Raw genomic sequence first — 19473 nt, 5'->3', positions numbered from 1 at the left:
TTTTAAAACAGCTGAACTTGTTTGTGAAATCATCCCTATCCTCTCTTACCATCTGATTTATAAGAAAATGTGTGAATAGATGCTTCCTAAAACTTTACAGTATTGTTGACTCAAAAAATACAACCTCAAAGTTGAGAATTATATTTTATTTGGTGGGAATTTTTAGGACTTTAAGCCCCAAAGGCAGCATCTGAAGCAACCCTGAGAGAACTGCTCTGACGAGACGAGTTGGGGAGAATCAGGTTATATAGTTTTGCAACAAAGGGCGTGAAAAATGGAGTTATTTCCTGCCATATCAGTAAGCAAGGATGTCACAGTCATCAGCAGTTACACCCATCCTGCATGAGCCGTTGAGCCCTGAGGAAACTCAGGATGTGAGAACACAGGATTCAGGCCCAGATAGCTGAGGAGCTCATCAAAAGAATGATTTCAGTAAGCCCTGGAAGAAAAGCGCTTAATTCCTTAACTTGGCATATCTGGTTTTCCCTGGCTGAGAACTAAGACCTCATATGCCAGCATGCCTCTCCTCCCTGAAAAGGAACAACCCACAAACAAATTTAAAAGACATGATTAGATCACAAACTTAAACTTTAATACCAAACAGCAGCTTAATATTGAATATTTCCCAGTTCCCGTGAACCTGAAAGTCATTTTGGCCAGTTTCTTTAATTTGTAAGCTCTTACTTTTAAATTGATTAGAGCTCTTTATTTATTCAGTTTTTTTTTTTTAAATCAAAGTATAGTTGATTGACAGTGTTGGGCCAGTCTCTGCTGTATAGCCAAGATACTCAGTTTTGCACATATAGACATTTTAAAAAATATTCTTTCCCATTATGGTTTATCACAGGGTCTTGAGTATAGTTCCCTGTGCTATGTGTTAGGAGCTTGTTGTTCATCTACCCTGTATATAACGGTTTACATCTGCTTATCCCAAACTCTCAGTTTCTTTTCTCCTCCCGCCCCCTCCCCCTTCGGTAACCACAAGTCTGTGCTCTCTGTCTGTGAGTGTGTTTTCTGTTTTGTAGATAGGTTTGTTTGTGCCATATTTTAGATTCCACGTGTAAGTGATGTCATATGGTGTGTAAATTCAGTGTTGATAATACTTTCCCGAGGTAGAGATACCTCCTATATAATGTGTGCACAGACATATGGTATAAACAGGGCAAAACTGAAGATCTCATGGCTTCACTCAAAAAAAAGCTCCTTCGTGAGTCAGGTATCACAGCGTAAACTTGTGTGTGGCGCACACTCACTCACTCAGATCCGACTCTGTGATCCCATGGACTGTGGCCTGCCAGGTTCCTCTGTCGGTGGAATTTTCCAGGCAAGAATACTAGAGCTGGTTGCCTGTTCCTACTCTAGGGGATCTTGCCGACCCAGGGGACAATGTAAACTTACTAGTTTACAAAGAACAGTTGGAATACATTAAAGTTGCTTGCTCAGATGACTAAGGCTTTACTATTTGTAAAATTTGGCTGAGGGAGCATTCCCTGTGGTTTGAATTTTAAAACTGCCACTTTCTTTTTAATTTTCTTGGATTTAAAACTGCCACTTTCTTTTTTATTTTTTTTCCTTGGTTTCAGGTCTTGCCTGATTGACCTAATTAATTAGGCTCAATCTCAGATCCTTATGACCTATACTTAATATTTCTGGTTTGTAGAGATTTGCGAGAGAAAGACAGTTACTTTTCATCCCCCCAAAAGCAGGTCTGTCACCTAAATGATTCTGAAAGATTGATTTGTCTGACTTTATGTTATCAGTGAGATAATAAGTAAACTAAAATTTATGAGTTCTATGTTCTAAAACTTAGAATTTATCATGCCTCCAAAAGTTTGTATAAGGCATTCAGCAAAGATATTCTGAGTTTACATGTTAAACCCAGAGCAAAATCACCATTTTTATTTTTATTAGCCCTTGAATGTTAGTTCCCATTTTTTACTTATTTGTATGGCTCAGGTAACCCTATTGGTTTCCTTAAACGGTTCAGTTAATATTTCCTGAGAGGTACATTTATTTATATATACCTGATCTTATAATACAACACAGGGAACAACATGAAACACGTCTACCCCACAACATAATTAAGCAAAAGAGATGTAACCATCTTAAGTAAAGCCCAGTTAAATATACCAGTTTTATACACTTTCATCTCAATTCTGTCTACTTTGATACCTTTTGACTTTGGTCTTCATTAGGATCTAATCAATAAGCTTTGATCTTACAGGAGGAGTTTCAGGAGTTTTTCTTTCCCTCTTTTATTTCCTGTCCATTTTATCAGTTTATATAAAGGGATCCCCAGAGTAGGGTTGAGCCAAGGAACTTAGGCCCTTTGGCCCAAATAGTTGCTGATTGGCTATCTGTAAATTTTTTTGTTCCCTTTATATGTAAAAGGGAAGGTTGCTTGGTCGTGTCCAACTCTTTGCGACCCCATGGACTGTATAGTCTGTGGAATTTTCCAGGCCAGAATACTGGAGTGGGTAGCTATTCCTTTCTCCAGGGGATCTTCCCAACCCAGTGATTGAACCCAGATCTCCCACATTGCAGGCGGATTCTTTACCAGCTAAGCCGCAAGAGAAGCCCTCCCTTTATATAATTTATATCTATTTGTTGTTGTTTAGTCACTAAGTCGTGTCCGACTCTTGCAGCCCCATGGACTGTAGCCCACCAGGCTCCTCTGTCCATGGGATTTCCCAGGCAAGAATCCTGGAGTGGGTTCCCATTTCCTTCTGCAGGGTATCTTCCCAACCCAGGGATCGAACCCACATCTCCTGCACTGGCAGGCAGATTCTTTATCACTGAGCCACCAGGGAAGCCCAAATTTATATTTATACTTATAGAGTTTTGTACATATTTAAACTGTACATAAATGGTACATAAACTGTAAATGGTAAATAGAATGACTTATTTAACTTTTAATGTTGAGGACCAGCGGGGACATCCTTTTTTGTTGTTGCATTTAACCTTAGGAAGTGTAATATCAAAACCCTGTGTTTAAATCACATAAATATCCATCTTATTTATCCCATTTTTAATAACCATCTAAAGATTTCTTTATTCATTTGACATAAGCCCTGTTTTAAAAAATTTCTGCCTTCTTGGTAAAAGTATCTTTCCTTATAAGTTTATTTCCTGTTAACCATGATTATTCTAATCTTTTTCTTAGCATCTGTAAGACCCATTGAGGGATAGCACAGACCACAAAGAAAAACTTCCCAAACCAGTTTTTCTCTGTTTTAAATTAAAGAAATTCTTCAGTATGATCAAAAGATGTAAGCATTTTAAACAATCATTTCCTGAAAGTTTTAGCCACAGAGTGCAGTTGGTACACTGCTGCTAGTTAGGTGACCTTGGCCCTGTGACTGGACCACTCAGACCACCTCCCCCCCAGCCCCCAGTCTTCCCGCTGTAAAGGACAGGAGTTGTTCTCTTGAGACTGAAGACCAAGGTTCTGCAGTTTGATATGTTGTCATGTAAACCTTGACATCTTTTAAAAGATAGGCAGTTGTCACTAATAGGTCTAAAAAAATGAAGTGTTTTGTGTTTCTCACAGGAGGAGCAAATACGACATCCTCATGGAGAAGCTTTCAACTCTACTGAGCGCACGGAATAACCGGACTGAGACCTTGGGAAAGCTGAGGGAGGAACTGGTGAGCTGCCGGCTGCCCTCGTGCGGGGCTGAATGCATCTGTGCCCCTGTGGGCATCTTTGTCAAATGAAGGCTCCATGCATTGCAGTCAAGAGCTCTGTTACGGAGTTGACCACCCCCAGCCCCTCGTGAAACAAGCAGGGTTTTCCTTTGGTTTATACAGACTGAAAAAGGGCTCAGTCTTTCATGTAAACCCCTCCCGCTCTTGGGCGGCCTTGGTTTTCCCCTGGGGTTTGTGCCAAGTCCAGCTATAAAAGTTCCTGTGGAGCGGTGAATCTGGGCATTAAGATTTACTTTCATAATCAGTTCATTTCAAAATCAGGCTTGTAATTTTCTTCCCACTGGTACTATAACCATGTAACTCAGACTGGGCCTTGAAGCTCAGCTTCTTGATATCTCCTTGTAGAAGGAATTCGGTGAGAGAGAAAGTGAGAGGTAAGAAGTGGATTTGCTTAGAGAGGAGCACACTCCACAGATCGAGTGTGGGCCATCCCCAAAGGCAGAGCAGCCCAGAAATGTGGTGCGGTTGGTTTTTATGGGCTGGGTAGTTTCATAGGCTAATGAGGGGGAGGATTATTCCAACTGTTTCAGGGGAAGGGATGGGGATTTCCAGGAATTGGGTCACCACCCACTTTTTGGCCTTTGCTGTTAGCCTCAGAACTGTCATAGCACCTGTGGGTGTGTCTTTAGCTTGCTGATGTGTGATGATGGGCACGTATTGAGGCTCAAGGTCTAGTGGAAGTCCACTTGTCCACCATCCTGGACTTAATTTGGTTCTAATCAGTTTGTGTCTTGTCCCTGGGCTGTGTCATTCTTTTAAAGTTTGTACCCTGCCCCCTTCCCTCCTGTTTCAGGTTTTGTTTTTTTTTAAGATTTGTTTGTTCGTGTGTTTCCTTTGTTTCTTGGCTAAGCTGGATCTCAGTTTCAGCTTGAGGGACCTTTAGTTGTGGCTTGCAAATTCTTAGCTGCACCACATTGACTCTAGTTCCTGACCTGGGCCCCGTGCATCGGGAGCTCAATCTTAGTGGCTGGACCACCAGGGAAGTCCCCTGTTTCCAGTTTTATACTGAAATAGCGGAGTGACTGTACTGAGAAGAGGTGAGACAACACAGGGAAAAAAGCAGTTATGGGCGGACCTCCTTCATCTCTGGGCCCAGGAACCGAGGCAGTGATGAAGAAAGAGTGAGGGGAGAAAGCACCGGGGTTGGAGGGCTGCTGCTTCCTGTCTGAAGTGAGGCTCTTTGGCAGAAGTTAGGAAAGAGCCGACACTGGAAATGGGAAGAAAATAAGATTGTCCTGCATGTGAAATGGTAGGACCTAAAGTCAAGGTTTGCAGGGTCATAGTAATTAGTCCGCAGAAGAGCCTGCAGTCTGATAACAGCCTCCAGGAAGATCCTAGCTCCTCACCTGTGCTGCCCTGGGGAGGCCCTGCTCCCTGATCTCACTCTGCAGAGAGAAGGGAGACCTGCCTCCTCTACGGCTCAATTCATCACATGCCCAAGTCTGTTTGAAACAGGAGGTATGGGGCTTCCCTGATGGTCCAGTGGTTAGGACACAGTGCTCTTACTGCCAAGAGCCCGGGTTCAATCCCTGCTTGGGGAACTAACATCCTATAAGCCACAGGATGAAGCCAAAAAATAAAAAAGCAGAGATTATAAATCAAGGCTCGTGGGTCAGATCTGGCCTGCACATTGTTAAGAAGAACTTTGGTGTAGCAGTAGGGTCTTTTAAGAAATGAGATTTTGCATCAAAATCTTAAGTTACCAGCTTCTCTTGAAATACCAGAGGCTCTGGCCATCCTGGGCCTGTGGTCTCTCGTGACAGCAGCTATATGGAGCTGGCTATTCGCTGGCCAGTGACCCCCCCTGCCGGCCCCTCCACTCCCACCCCAGGTCCCTTACTTACCTCCTGTCAGCTCTCAGGCACCTAGGCAATGCCTTTTGTCTCTCTGTGAGCACTGCTGTTGAGGAGGAGGAAGTATTTCTCAGTATCTGAGTATCTGTCAAAAGTGGGGAATAAAAGGTAAACTGACAAGGCCTCTTCCCGAGACCCTAGTCAAGAATAAGGAGACTCCTACACATTCAGTGAAGAAGTACCTGCCCACTGTATTCTTTCTATTGTCTGTCCAGCCCCTATGGACACTGGAGATTGATACCCTCTGCCCTACGGAGTCACTCGAGGGTGGAGAGAAGGGGTGGGCCCAGTCTCAGATCAGCACTGGGAAGAGCTAAGTGACAGAATTTGGCTGATATAGGACATTGTTGATTCATTCATTCATTCATTCATTCATTCATTCAACAAATACTCTAATTTTTTAAAATCTATTTCTTTTTGGCGGGCTTCCCTGGTGGCGCAGAGGTTAAAGTATCTGCCTGCAGTGTGGGAGACCTGGGTTCAATCCCTAGGTCGGGAAGATCCCCTGGAGAAGGAAATGGCAATCCACTCCAGTATTCTTGCCTGGAGAATCCCATGGATGGAGGCGTTTGGTGGGCTACAGTCCATGGGTCGCAGAGTCGGACACGACTGAGCGACTTCACTGTATTTTTGGCTGTGCTGGATCTTCGTGCTTCCTTTTCTCCAGTTATGGCAAGCAGGGGCTCCTCTCTAGTTGCTTCTCTTATTTCAGCCAGCAGGCTCTAGCGGGTGGGCTCCATCATTATGGCTCAGGGGCTTAGTTGCTCCACAGCACATGGGATCTTCGCAGATCAGGGATCAAACCTGCATTGGCAGGCGGATTCTTTACCACTGACGGATGCACCAGGGAAACCCTCAACAAATACTTCAGTGAGTGTCCACTTGGAGTCAGAACCATATTCCGCAGCACAGTGACAAAAATTAACGGGGGTGACAGTCTCAGGCTGTCGCGGAGCCGTCTAATTGGAGAGGCTGACATGACGACACGCTCAGGCCAGACTGTTCCTTGGAAGGATGCGTCTGAGCTCCGTGAAAGGAGAGCTGGGAGAAGCTTTGTAGAGTGAGTTCCAGCTGTGCTGGGCTTCGTAGATGAGATGAGCCCCGAGGAGACATGGGGAGACCGGCTGGAGCAAAGGTGTGGGGCAGTGGGTGGCGCTGGGGGTTTCCGAGGTTGGCAGTGACCCAGGGGCAGCCAGGCAGCAGGGTGCCCCTCAGGAGTAGTAAGAGAGGTGGCAGGAAAGGAAAGTTGGGGCCAGATAAGGAAAGGCTCAAGTGCCAGGCTGAGGAGTTGGGTTTCAGCCTTAAGCCTGAGGAATTGCTGGTGGAAGTTTCTAAGCAGAGATGGCACAGAAGCATGGGTGCGTTCAGTCGTGTCTGACTCTTTGGGATTCCATGGACAGGAGCCAACCAGGCTCCTCTGTCCATGGGATTTTCCAAGCAAGAATACTAGAATGGGTTGCCATTTCCTACTCCAGGGAATCTTCCTGACCCCGGGATCGAACCCAGGTCTCTGCATTGCAGGTGGATTCTTCACCCTCTGAGCCACCAAGACGTCCAGAAGAAGAATGTTTAGGAAATAAGCTGGTGGGCAGAGAGGGGAGGTTGGAGGCCGGGTGTGGAGGTGGATGTTATGACCTCACGGTAGCGGGGTGACTTGGTGAGAGACTGAAGCCAGAGTGTGAGTGTTGGGGGAGGGGGACAAAGGAGAAGGAATCTGTTGTCTGGCTTGAATGACAGCCCCTCCCTAGGGTGGACCAGAGCTTGAGGGTGGGCTCCTGCTGGCAGGGACCCTGTGTGCCAACCACCCACCATGAGGACGGCCCTGTACATGTGAATGCTCAGCCCATGTTTGTTGAATGAGTATATGACTGAGGTAGACAGTTCAGAAAGAGGAGTAAGTTTGCTCAAGGACGAGGCATATAACAGTTGTTGTTATTATTTTTTTTTGCCTCACTGCGGGGCTTGTGGGATCTTAGTTCTCTGACCTGGGATCAAACCCTCACCCCCTGCCTACATTGGAAGCATGGAGTCTTAGCCATTGGATCACGGGAGAAGTCTCATGACAAATTTGATTGGAGGATTTATAGAGTATGGAGATCTTTGGGATTTTGACTTGGTAGTCTCTGGAAATAGGGGTCAGAGAAGGCTGAGCAGGATTTAGTAAATAATTAGCCTCCAGACAAGGTGGATGCTTTGAATGTGGATCCTGTCTTTCGAGGGGAGTGGGAGGGAGGCTAACCTCTCTCCTTAGCTGGGCAGATTGTACAAGTCCTCCATGGCAGCCCCTGTAAGGGAAGGACCCCACCACCCTCCACCTTGTGGGCAGGTCATGGGAGTCCTCCTTGGCAGCCCCTGTAAGGGAAGGACCCCACCACCCTCCACCCTGTAGGCAGGTCATGGGAGTCCTCCATGGCAGCCCCTGTAAGGGAAGGACCCCACCACCCTCCACCCTGTGAGCAGGTCATGGGAGTCCTCCTTGGCAGCTCCCCTTAGGGTGGTCCAGGGCTCAGGGCCGTATGTAGAGGGCTGGGGTTTGATGGATGGGTGTCTGCAAGGTCTTTCCACAGCGCTGGGGGCACAGCTAGATTTACGATGGGTGCCATTTACGTGCCAGGGGGCTGAATGTGCCATCTGTGAGTCGTCTGTATTTCTTTGATGACCATCTGTTCTGCTGCCGAGCAGCCACACTCATCTGAGAGGTGATCATGTGTACGCAGCCGCAGCAGCCCTGGCCCATGCGCTCGCTCTCTCCCCACAGAGTGTAAAAGGGAACCTGGGAGACGCCACAGACCACTCTTAGCAGCACCTCCTTTGATTCAGGTGATCGCCTGCCTCGCTGATCTAGAGGTGGCAAAATCAAATGGCCAGTAGTGGCCTGGAGGGTGGTATGAACTATTTGAGGGAGTTCCCTGGTGGCCTGGAGGTTAGGAGTCAGCACTTTCACTGCTGTGGCCCATGTTCCGTTCCTGGCCAGGGGAACCTGAATTCCTGGAAGCCATGCGGTGCAGCCAAAAACAACAAAAAATTTTTCTTGACATCAGTACGGATTCAAGATCTTTCACTTTCCTCTTAGCTATCGTGAGAGAAAAGCAGCACCAAAAGGGTGATAAACAGGAACTGACCTTCAGCCTCACCATGTAAGGAGTCTGATGGCTGGGGAAGGCTGGGACGTCCGGGCCAGGCATGCGTGTCTTGAAGGAGTAGCTGGTCCTCACCTCCCGCTGGCTACTGTTGTGATGAACCACAAGCTAGGACTTGTTGCCACATCCTGTTTTCTGAAAGAAGCCAGAATCTGTTATGGTTTTTTTTTTTTCCATTTTTTTTAAACATGATATCTCTCACTTTTCAATGTTGGCAAGTAAATTACTTTCTTCAAAAAAAGAAAAAAACACATGTAGATGGAAACACATGGCCTGCACTGGTGGCAGCTGTTTGGTAACCCTGACAGCTTTAGAAATAGATATGGTTATTTTGGTTTTTCCACTAGACCACAAGGGAAGTCCCTAAAGGTTTTTTCCTTTTTTTAACCTAAAAGTTTTTTTAATTTTTTTTTTTTCCTCTTTCACTGCCTATGGGAGTTGTGTGTATGTCTGTATATATCTATTAATAATTTAATAGTAGGGACTTCCCTGGTGGTCCAGGGGTTAAGACTCCACGCTTCCACTGCAGGGGCCAAGGATTTGATCCCTGGTCAGGGAATTAAAATCCTGCTACATGGCATGGCCCCCCACCCCCAGAAATTAATAGTACACTTACTTGGTTAAAAAACCAAAACACTTATGAAGAAGTATATGGTGGAAGTCGTAAAGTGCTCCCCCCAACTGCCTCATTCCCACCCCTTTCAGGTGTGTCCTTTCAGGATATTTTGAGCCAGATCTCTTTCCCCCTTTCATCATCAAAAAGTAGCACGGTCTCTATGCTGCTCCAGACTCATTTTGTTCCCGGGACAAGGTGGCTGGGTAGTATTTCCTCATTAGTGCCCCCAGTGTTTCTTCATTCAAGATCATCAGTTAACTTGGGTCCCTACTTGTTCATTTACATGACCCTCTGGTAGTTTCACATAGCTTGCTCGTATCTAACCGCCACATTTAAATGTTGCAGGGACTGTGCGAGAGGACGTTTAAGCGCCTGTACCAGTACATGCTGAACGCGGGGCTGGCCAAGGTGGTGCCTCTTCCCTTAAAAGAGATCCACCCTGAACGTGGACCTTGCAAGACCAAGAAAGGTAAAGGTGGTCTGAGCTGTTCACTGGGCTGCTCGGCCGGCTTTCACGTCTCGCCTCTGAGCACCAGCCTGTCTCCTTACCACATTGTGCCCTGCAATGGGATGACATCACGTTATTTATTCAACTCTTTCCTTCCTCAGTGCCTGTCTTAGGATATGTAAAGCACTCAGGAAATGTTTGCTGAATGAAACCTGTGCTCATTCTCAGCAAACACGTCTATATGGATGTCTCTCCAACATCGCCCATTCCTGGTGTCCAGAAACCAAATTCCTCTTTTTCTTCTTATCTAAACCCTCTTATTCATTCTTCAGCCAGTATTTTTAAAGTACCTAATCTGTGTTGCATGGTTGCATTTTCTAGCCCTGCAAGGTAGGTGTTGTTATCACCATTTTAAAGGTAAAAAAATTAAGTTTAAGAGATGATGAGTAACATACATGAGGTTAAGCAATCAGAAAGTGGCACAGGTGAGATTTGAACCTTATAAGAAAGTTAAACTAAGGACAATGGATGATGAAACTTTAAAAACCTTTAGTCCTTTGCTTTTTCTCTATTCTTAATTTTTATCCCATGCACCCTCTGGATTAACAAAAGTCATTTAAAAAGCTGAGGGTCATAACTCTCATTAAAAGATTACAGAAGGAATAGATGTGTTTATCTGTACTCTTCCCAGCTCCTCCCTAGCGATCACAGGAATGTAAAAGGAATAAACCCAAGTACAAAGAGAATAGGACAGGACTTGACAGCAAAGAGATTGTCAGCTTTTTTGTGCTCAGAGGCAGATGAATAGATGATAACTGGCCAAGCAGACTAGAAAGCTGAATGCCTGTGCAGGACAGTAGCCAAGAATGGAAACCTCAAACCTGAAATAAACCAGGGCCCTCTGAAAGCCTCAGTTTGGATGAGGCTAAGTCTGTCTGAAGAGCCATTGCACCCCGCCAGGTCCCCTCCCCCACTTGGTATAGCAGGTGGCAAGCTGGTTCCCACAAAGACAGAGGTCTGGACTTTGTGGCTTAGCAGTCTTTCCTCTTTAGCACCTACAGTGAACCCTCATTCCTTGGACGCACCTCCAGAGAGGATGCACTCGGGACTTCCTGGTGGTCCAGTGGTTAAGCATCCACCTGCCAAGCCAGGTGATACATTGGGAAGATCCCACATGCTGCGGAGCAACTAATCCCGTGCGCCACTACTGTTAAGCCCCCGAACCCTAGTGCCTGTGCGCCTCCACAAGAGAAGTCGCCGCAGTGAGAAGCCTGTGCACCACAACAAAGAGGAACACCTGCTTGCCACAGCTAGAGAAAGCCCACAGGAACCACTGAAGACCCGCTGCAGCCATAAGTAAATAAGTTTTTTAAAAGAGAGAAGATGCACCGGAGGCTTTCGAGACTCTCAGACATGAGATGCAGCCGGAGACAGGGTAGAGAGCTGATAACGGGCGATGTGTAATCTCCACACACTGGGAGGTAGGAGTTCTCACTACATTCCCCCGTGGCTCCCGAGATCACTGGCAGCTAAGCTTACACAGTCCCCGAGGCCAGCAGCTGGAGGATTCTTTTCTGTAGAAACTGACCAGTCCAAGAGAAAAAGTTTTCTAGATCCTAAAATTTAGGGGTTTCCTAGTACAGTAGCCAGCTCGTGCCTGCTCACCCTTCGTGGAAGTTCACACACTGGCGTTCTCTCCCCTTTCCTCCTCCCCAGCCTGCAAAACACAGATCTTTTAATATATTTTAATGCAGCATTTTAATGTTTCACCAAGCAGCTGAGAACTCTTAACATGAATGTAAGAGACACAAATTAACCTAGGAAATAGAAGCAAAGTGAGGAGCAGAGGAAAACAAAGGGGGAAGAGAAGATACTGCATCCAAGAAACCAAGCGGGAGGCTATAAATAAAGGAGGGACATGCAGAAAATAAAAAAGAGTTCTTAGAAATAAATCTGACTACTGCAATACGGGAGACCCGGGTTCGATCCCTGGGTCAGGAAGATTCCCCTGGAGGAGGGCGTGGCAACCCACTCCAGTATTCTTGCCTGCAGAATCCCCATGAAGAAAGGAGCATGATGGGCTACAGTCAGTGGCGTTGCAAAGAGTTGGACATGACTGAGCGACTAAGCACAGCACATCGCAATGAAAGATTTAGTGGAAGGAAAGACAGTGAGAGAAAGCTGAGAAAATCTCCCCAGGAAACTCAAAAGGGACAGAAATAGAGTTCAGTTGAAAATACGAAGCTGAGCCTAAAAGATCCAGCCTCCACACAGTCGGGGCTTGAGTTGGGGGCGGAGGAAGGGAGTGTGTTCAGGAGAGTAGGAAGGAGGAGATGACAGCCAGGAAATGACAGACGTGGAGTTTTCCCCAGATCTGAAGGAGTCAAGTTCTAGATCAAAAGACCCAGCAGACGTCTAGCATGGTGAACATGAAGAAACCCACACCAAGATCTGACAGACTGAGACTTCAGAAGTCTGGCTGAAGAGCCTCCAGAGAGGAGATATCCGACTTCCCCAGGAGTAAGAGAAGCTGGAGACCTTGGTGCAACATCATCAGCTTTCTGAAAGGGATAGACTTTCACTTTGGACATCTTTATTCACCTCTACCATCAACGAGGTGTGAGAACATTTTCATTCAGGCGGATTGGAAACAATTCATCTCTCATCTTCCAAGTTCCCTTTTAGGAAGCTACTGGAGGATGTATGCCATCAAACGACAGACCAAACCAGGAGACAGGAAAGCATGGGGTCCAGAAAGAGCAGGGACAAGGGGAGCCCTGGGGAGACGACGAAGGGAAGTCATTATGACAGACTCTAGGAGGGCAGGAGTCCAGGCAAAGCATTAGGTGCTAGTGCCTGTGGACGTGTAGGGAGAGCTGTGTGCTGGCAGTGATTCTGAGTGAGGGTTAGTGATCTGTACAGAGAAAACCAAGCAAATGGGATAAAACGATGCAAACACCAGTGAAAACTAAAAGCCTTAGAGCATAGCAAGTAACCTAAGGAGACTGCTAACAGCTCTGGAGAATGTGTGCTGAATGTGGACAGACCAGAGCTCTGCCTGCAGGAGGGAGGTGGTGTGCCTTTTGAGTGACTGAAATGCCAGTCTGAGGGAGCTGTGTCTCTTCTTTTACTTCCTCTTTCAGTTACTGGAATCACTGCCCACCCTGTCTGACTTCCTTGTGTCTGAAAGTCTTGTGAAGGAGATGGTAACACACAGATATGACCACACTACAGGTGTATAAAAGCCAGGAGCCCCTGGAGATAGGGAAGCCCCCCTTGAGCAGACTTCATCTTTTAAGTGTCTTCAGTGCTGAGTAGATGTATGACTAGTTGAATGACTGGAATTCCTCAAGGGAAGGAGTGGGGAGCATCAGCTTTTGGTAGACAGGAAAGCAGGAAGTTCCACTGGCTCCTGAGCGGCAAGAAAAGGCTCCGGGAACTGAGAGGTGTGCTAGGGATTTCCACCTAGCATTTGACTTGGAAATAGGATTATCTGAATGCTGAAAATAGTGTGACCTGTGGCTCTAATAAGCATTTTTATTTCCTGACCTGTTGAAAGAAAGTCACTTTGGTAGCTCAAATGGTCAAGAATCTGCCTGCAGTGCAGGAGACCTGGGTTCAATCCCTAGGTTGGGAAGATCCCCTGGAGTGGGCATGGCAACCCATTGTAGTATTCTTGCCTGGAGAATTCCATGGACAGAGGAACCTGGTGGGCTACAGACCATGGGGTCACAAAAAGACACAGCAGAGCGACTAACACACACGTTCAAAGAAAGGCATTAAATATAAGCAGATGAATCTAAGGAAAAAATAACTTTAAATATATATGTGAATACATACATATATATACATTTATTTATTTATTTATTTTGCTGGATTTCTCCATGGTTTGAAGTCTCTGTGTTACAGGAAAGAGAATGGGGTGTGACAGGATGGTTATATCCCAGATTACATTCAAGTCCCTGGGACAGTCACCAATATGAGTTCTTGGCTTCACCATGGGAAAGGATTCAAGAGTGAGCCATAATAAAGTGGAAAAAGGTTTATACAGGGAGGAATCACTCCATAGACAGAGTGTGGGCCCTCTTGGAAGGCAAGAGAAGCACCAGGGTATGGGTTGGTCAGTTTTTATAGGGGCGAGTAGTTACATAGGCAAATGAATGGGAGGAGTGTTCCTGCTATTTGGGGGATGAAGTGGGGCTTTCCAGGATTTGCTCCATGGCCCCCCTTTTGACCTTTGTGGTCATGGGTCCTCTGGGTATGTCATTTAGCATGCTGGTATGTTATACTGAGGCAGAAGGTCTAGTGGAAGATGACCTTGCACCCAGTTGATTCTAATCATTCTATGTCATGTCTATGGACTATGTCATTCTCTTAGAAGTTGCACCTGCCCCCTTCATGGTCTCACCTAGAAATTCAAACTTGCCCCTTGAAACTAACAGATACCTGAATGGACTTTGATGTAAGACAGCCTGGGTTGGAATTCTTGTCCTGTTACTTCCTACTGGAATTTCCTGTTAGTTTTGACCGCTCTCTGCCTCAGTTTCCTCATCAGGACTATCTGGAATAATACTACAGCTTCTTTCCAGAGTGTTGTGGGACTTAGAGGAGACAGTGTACCCAGAGCAAGGCCTTTAGGCCACCTCTGGCAGTGTATTTTGTTGGCCTCATGGAGTTTGTTTTAACTGTAGTTGTTGGCATTGAAAAATCATAAATTTGACCTACAAAGTCATACTTTCCACTTCTCTCTAAAAAATAAAACCAGGCAACATTGAATTGCATTTTTTTAGTAGCAGTTAGCGAGGCAGAGAGGTGCCACCCCCTGTCAAGAGGACTCACCTTCCCCATTTAGCCAAGCATACCCTGTTTGCTGCTGTGTAACCCACAGCGGCTTCACTCTGGTATGTCATCTGCCTGAAGCTTCAAGGTGTGCTTACGTCACAAGATGAGGGACCCTCATTTCCCGAGGCCCAATGCCAGGAAGAAGGGTGAGCACGACTCACAGTGCCGACTGGGTACTAAGGATGGCAATGGTAAGGTTAAGAGGGCAAACACCTAAGCTGAGGAGATGACGGCATTTTTAGATTGTCATACACACACTCTGAGCCCATTCTGACCATTCAGGAGGCTCCTCTCATGCCCATATGTGATGCTAGTACCTTGGCTCTCTGTACACTGATGCTGAACAGAAACATGGGGAAACAGAGTTATGGAGGAGAAGGAAAGACTGGCTTTATTTCTTTGTCAGGGAAAGAACACAGTAGTGGCTTCTCAAGAACTGTACCCCCTTCCCTGGGGAACAGGGAGATCTTGTGTGCAAGGCTTGTGGTCGGGGGTTGGTGATATGGATCAAGGCAGTGAAGGGCTTGCATTCTGCTGATGGACTGATGGTGAGGTAAGTGGCACAATGGTAAAGAATCTGCCTGCCAGTGCAGGAGACATAAGAGCTGCAGGTTCAGTCACTGGGTCAGGAAGATCCCTTAGAGAAGGAAATGGCAAATCACTCCATTATTCCTGGCTGGAAACTTCCATGGGCAGAGGAGCCTGGCGGGTGACAATCCATGAGGTTGCAGAGTCGGACATGGCTGAGCACACAAGTAGGAGTCTTCATCAGCACCCTTCAGGTCCAACAGGTCTGGGTCTCCATGCTTGTGGGCAGCATGCCATCCTGTTAAGCACTCCCACCTGGAGGGGGTTTGGAGACATTGTTGTGTATATCTGTTGATGAGGAAACAGAACCTTGCCCCAAGGCTGCTCTTAACTCTGTTTCTCCCTAGTCTTTGTTTCATCCCCTGCTTGGATAAATAAGCCCATTGGAACTCAAGGAATGTCTTGGAGGCTGAATGAAGGATGTTTCCTGTAATCAGAGAAATGGGGGACACAGAAAGGCTTTGTGTCCAGGAGACCGCAGGGCCCTGCTTGGTATCTAGTTACTACCTCTCAGCTGTGCGAGTTCAGGGACAGACTTACCCTCCCTTCTCCTGTTATTATTCTGTGTGACTTTTTTCCCAACTAAGTCCTGAGCTCCTTGAGGGTGGTGGCTCCACCCCTCACATAATTTCTATCCTTAATGCCTGTCCTGTGCTTGGTCTCTCAGTTGTGTCTTGACTCTTTGCCCGCCAGGCTCCTCCGTCCGTGAGGATTCTCCAGGCAAGAATACTGGAGTGGGTTGCCATGCCCTCCTCCAGGGGTTCTTCTCAACCCCGGGATCGAACCCAGGTCTCCCACATTGCAGGCAGATTCTTTACTGTCTGGGCCACCAGAGAGGCCAGTGCCTGTGCATTGTCTGCTGGGAACAGGGTAGAAAGAGAAAGTGTTAGTCCTGTAGTTCTGGCTGACTCTTTGCAACCCCATGGACCCTAACCTGCCAGACTCCTCTGTCCATAAAATTCTCCAGACAAGAATACTGGAGTGGGTAGTCGTTTTCCTCTCCAGGGGATCTTCCCAACTTAGGGATCGAACTCAGGTCTCCTGCATTGCAGGCAGATTCTTTACCATCTGAGCCAGCAGGGAAGCAGGGCAGGTACTAACTAAATGTTTAGGGAATTTAATTTCATTTAGGTGTCCCTTCAGTGACTTTCCTAATGCAAGAGATAAGGGATAACTGCATAGTTTTCGTCTTTTCCTGGCTTGAAGTATGTCCTCCCAGTTTGCAAAATTAACATAAAACCTTTCCTCCCAGCTGTTATGGAGTAAGCAAGACTTAAATAATAAATAAAGATGATGTATTGCTTCATGTAAATTTACAGGTGTGCCTAGTTATATACGAGTTGTTTCTAAAAGCCCATAAACAAAGAGTTCGGATTTCGGCATATTTCAAATGCATTACAGAAAGCCTCTGTGACCTGTTTTGCAAAAGCGAAAAAACCTTGGTAATGGAAACATTCACCCTGAACTGATCTGTTTTGGATTATTCTCTCCAAGTGTTTAGCAGTCTTTCTGTGTTTATTAAATTGTGCTGAGAACAGAAGGGAGGAGAAATAGAAGTTAACTTTGTAATCCTCGGAGAAGGGTCACAGTCGGAAGCAGTTAACAGAAGTTGGGTTCCCTGGGGCTGAATGACTGAGGCAGGCATTTAGCAGGTTTCCAGGTTCAGTGGCAAGGTGAGTCCAACTGTGAAGAAATGTTTTAGCATCTTTACCTCCCTGTTTATGATGTGGGCTCTTCCCTAAGCTGTCGCCCAACAACTCTTCAAAAATAGAAAAACAAGTTCAGCGTGTATTGCAGAACAAGATCAATATATAAAAGTCAGCTCTATTTCTATACCCTTGTAATGAACAATCCGAAAGTGAAATATGAGAAAGCAATTCTGTTTGCAATAGCATCAAAAAGAATAAGACAGGAATAATTAAACAACGCAAATGCAAAACATATACTTGACAAGTATAAAAGATGGTTGACAGAAATCTAAGATGTAAGTAAATGGGAAAATAGCCCCTATTCCTATGTCAGAAGACTTAACCTTGTTAAGATTTCCCTGTTTCCCAAACTGATCTTCAGATTCCACACAATTCCTGTCCGAATCCCAGCTGACATCTTTGTAGAAACTGATGTGTGCCTGCAGGCTCAGTTGCTCAGTTGTGTCTGACTCTTTGCAACCCTGTGGACTGTAGCCTGCCAGGCTCCTCTTACTGGAGTGGGTTGCCATGCCCTCCTCCAGGGGTTCTTTGGGACCCAGGGTTCAAATCTGCATCTCCTGCATAGGCAGGCGGGTTCTTTACCACCCTCCCCACCTGGGAAGTGTCACCTAGAAACTGGGAAGCTAATTCTAAAATTCATATGGCATTGAAGGGTACCCAGAAAGCTAAAACAATCCTGGAAAAGAAGAATCCAGTAGGAGGTCTCACACATTCTAATTTCAAAACTTACCACAGAGCAGCAGTAATCCAGACAGCATGGTACTTATTGACACAAAGATGGACCTAGAGATCGATGGGATAGAGGTGAGAGTGAGAAATAAACCCACACAGGGAAATTCCATGGCCGTCCAGTGGTTAATTAATACTCTTGCTTCCACTGCGGGGAGCACAGGTTTGTTTGATCCCTGATGGGGGCTCTAAGATCCCGCATGTCATACAGCGCAGCTAGAAAAATAAACCCACACTTCTGTAGTCAGCTGACTTTCAGCCAGAGTGCCAAGGCCATTCAGTAGAGGAAGAAGCCAGTCACCAAAGGCCATTACTCTGTGATTCCTTTTAGGGGAGAATCCAGAATAGGGAATCTAGAAGTAGACAATGAGTGCCGAAGGCTGCAGTGGGGGCGCAGAGGGGTGATAGCTAAAGGATGGGGTGAAAATGTTCTAGAATTGACTCGTGACGGGTGCATATACCTGCGAAATACACTAAAAAAAGTTGACTTGAACCTAATTGCTGGACATAAATAGAGACACAGAGAACAGACCTTTGGACACAGCTGGGACAGGAGAAGGTGGGACAAATTGAGAGAGTAGCATTGAAATGTATACATTACCATATGTAAAATTGGAGAAGGAAATGGCAACCCACTCCAGTGTTCTTGCCTATAGAATCCTGTGGACAGAGGAGCCTGGTGGGCTGCTGCCCATAGGGTCGCACAGAGTCGGACATGACTGAAGCAACTTAGCATGCATGCATGCTTATGTAAAATAGAGAATCCTATGGACAGAGGAGCCTGGTGGGCTGCTGCCCATAGGGTTGCACAGAGTCAGACACAACTGAAGTGACTTAGCATGCATGCATGCATATGTAAAATAGATAGCTGGTGGGAAGTTGCTGTGTAACACAGGGAGCTCAACCTGGTGCTCTGTGACAACCCAGAGGAGTGGGATGGGGTGGGAGGTGGGAGGAAGGTTCAGGAGGGAGGGGACCTGTATACCAGGGACTGATTCTTGTTGATGTACAGCAGAAACCAGCAGGACATTGTAAAGCAATCATCCTCCAATTAAAAATAAATTTTTAAAAGCGCCCCCCCCCCCCAAAAAAAAACATTGACTTGCATAGTTTGAACGGGTGTATTGTGTGGCATATGAATTATGTCTCAAGAAAGCTGTTATAAAATTACAATGAAAAGTAAAAGCCGAATCCAGCAAACACTTGACAAGGTATAGCAAACTAAATTATGGTCATTAAAATGGCAAAAGAGGACATTTTAAAAGTTACAGTAGGATTAAAGTATACAAGCTAAGAAAAAAGAGAAATGAGCCATACCAAGAAGGATTAAAATGCAATAAAATAAATGTAAAGGTTTTAAAGAGCTTTGAAACCAGAAAACTGGAATTAAAAAGAATGGAGATCAGAAACAGAGAGGATAGAGGATGAGCATAAACATGAAAAGAATAGAAGATTGTCAGGAAAATTTAAAGCCTAGACAATGAATTGTACTAGAGGGAAAAACAGTTTAGTTAAAAATAGTGATTTCTTTAAGTTAAAAGTGACAAGATTGAGTAAAGGGCACTAGCTAAACTATGAAGAGTAATTACCATCATTAATAATTAAGACAAAAGAAATAGACCTTCTAATATGGCAAAAAAAAAAAAAAAACTATTAAAGACGGGACTTCAAAGAGTAGAGAAAGGAGTAGAATGCTGTGACTTAAATTCTGGGCCTTGGGTGACTTCACCCATTTGTGGAGGCGGTTCTCCCGAGGGGGCGCCCGTAGTGGGAACCAGTCCTCTTCTCCATCTCCTCTGTGCCCCCAGGAGGGAATAGGGGCTCAAACCTGCTGGCCTCTC

The 19473-nt window shown here is 45.8% G+C and overlaps 1 protein-coding gene across 1 annotated transcript in view; it reads left to right on the top strand.

The window, feature by feature from the left end:
• The window catches only part of GTF3C1 (general transcription factor IIIC subunit 1), an 80626-nt gene that overhangs the window by 11197 nt on the left and 49956 nt on the right, over positions 1–19473 (top strand). Inside the window, exons 5-6 of the mRNA XM_040258373.1 lie at positions 3551–3647; positions 9662–9785. Of these exons, the coding sequence (XP_040114307.1) occupies positions 3551–3647; positions 9662–9785 (221 nt within the window). The remainder of the gene's footprint in view (positions 1–3550; positions 3648–9661; positions 9786–19473) is intronic.

Source organism: Oryx dammah, unplaced genomic scaffold (genome assembly GCF_014754425.2).
Source record: "Oryx dammah isolate SB20612 unplaced genomic scaffold, SCBI_Odam_1.1 HiC_scaffold_2, whole genome shotgun sequence".
Classification (NCBI taxonomy): Eukaryota; Metazoa; Chordata; class Mammalia; order Artiodactyla; family Bovidae; genus Oryx; species Oryx dammah.
The sequence above is the reverse complement of the archived record's forward strand: the minus strand, read 5'-3'. Positions and strand labels throughout refer to the sequence as shown.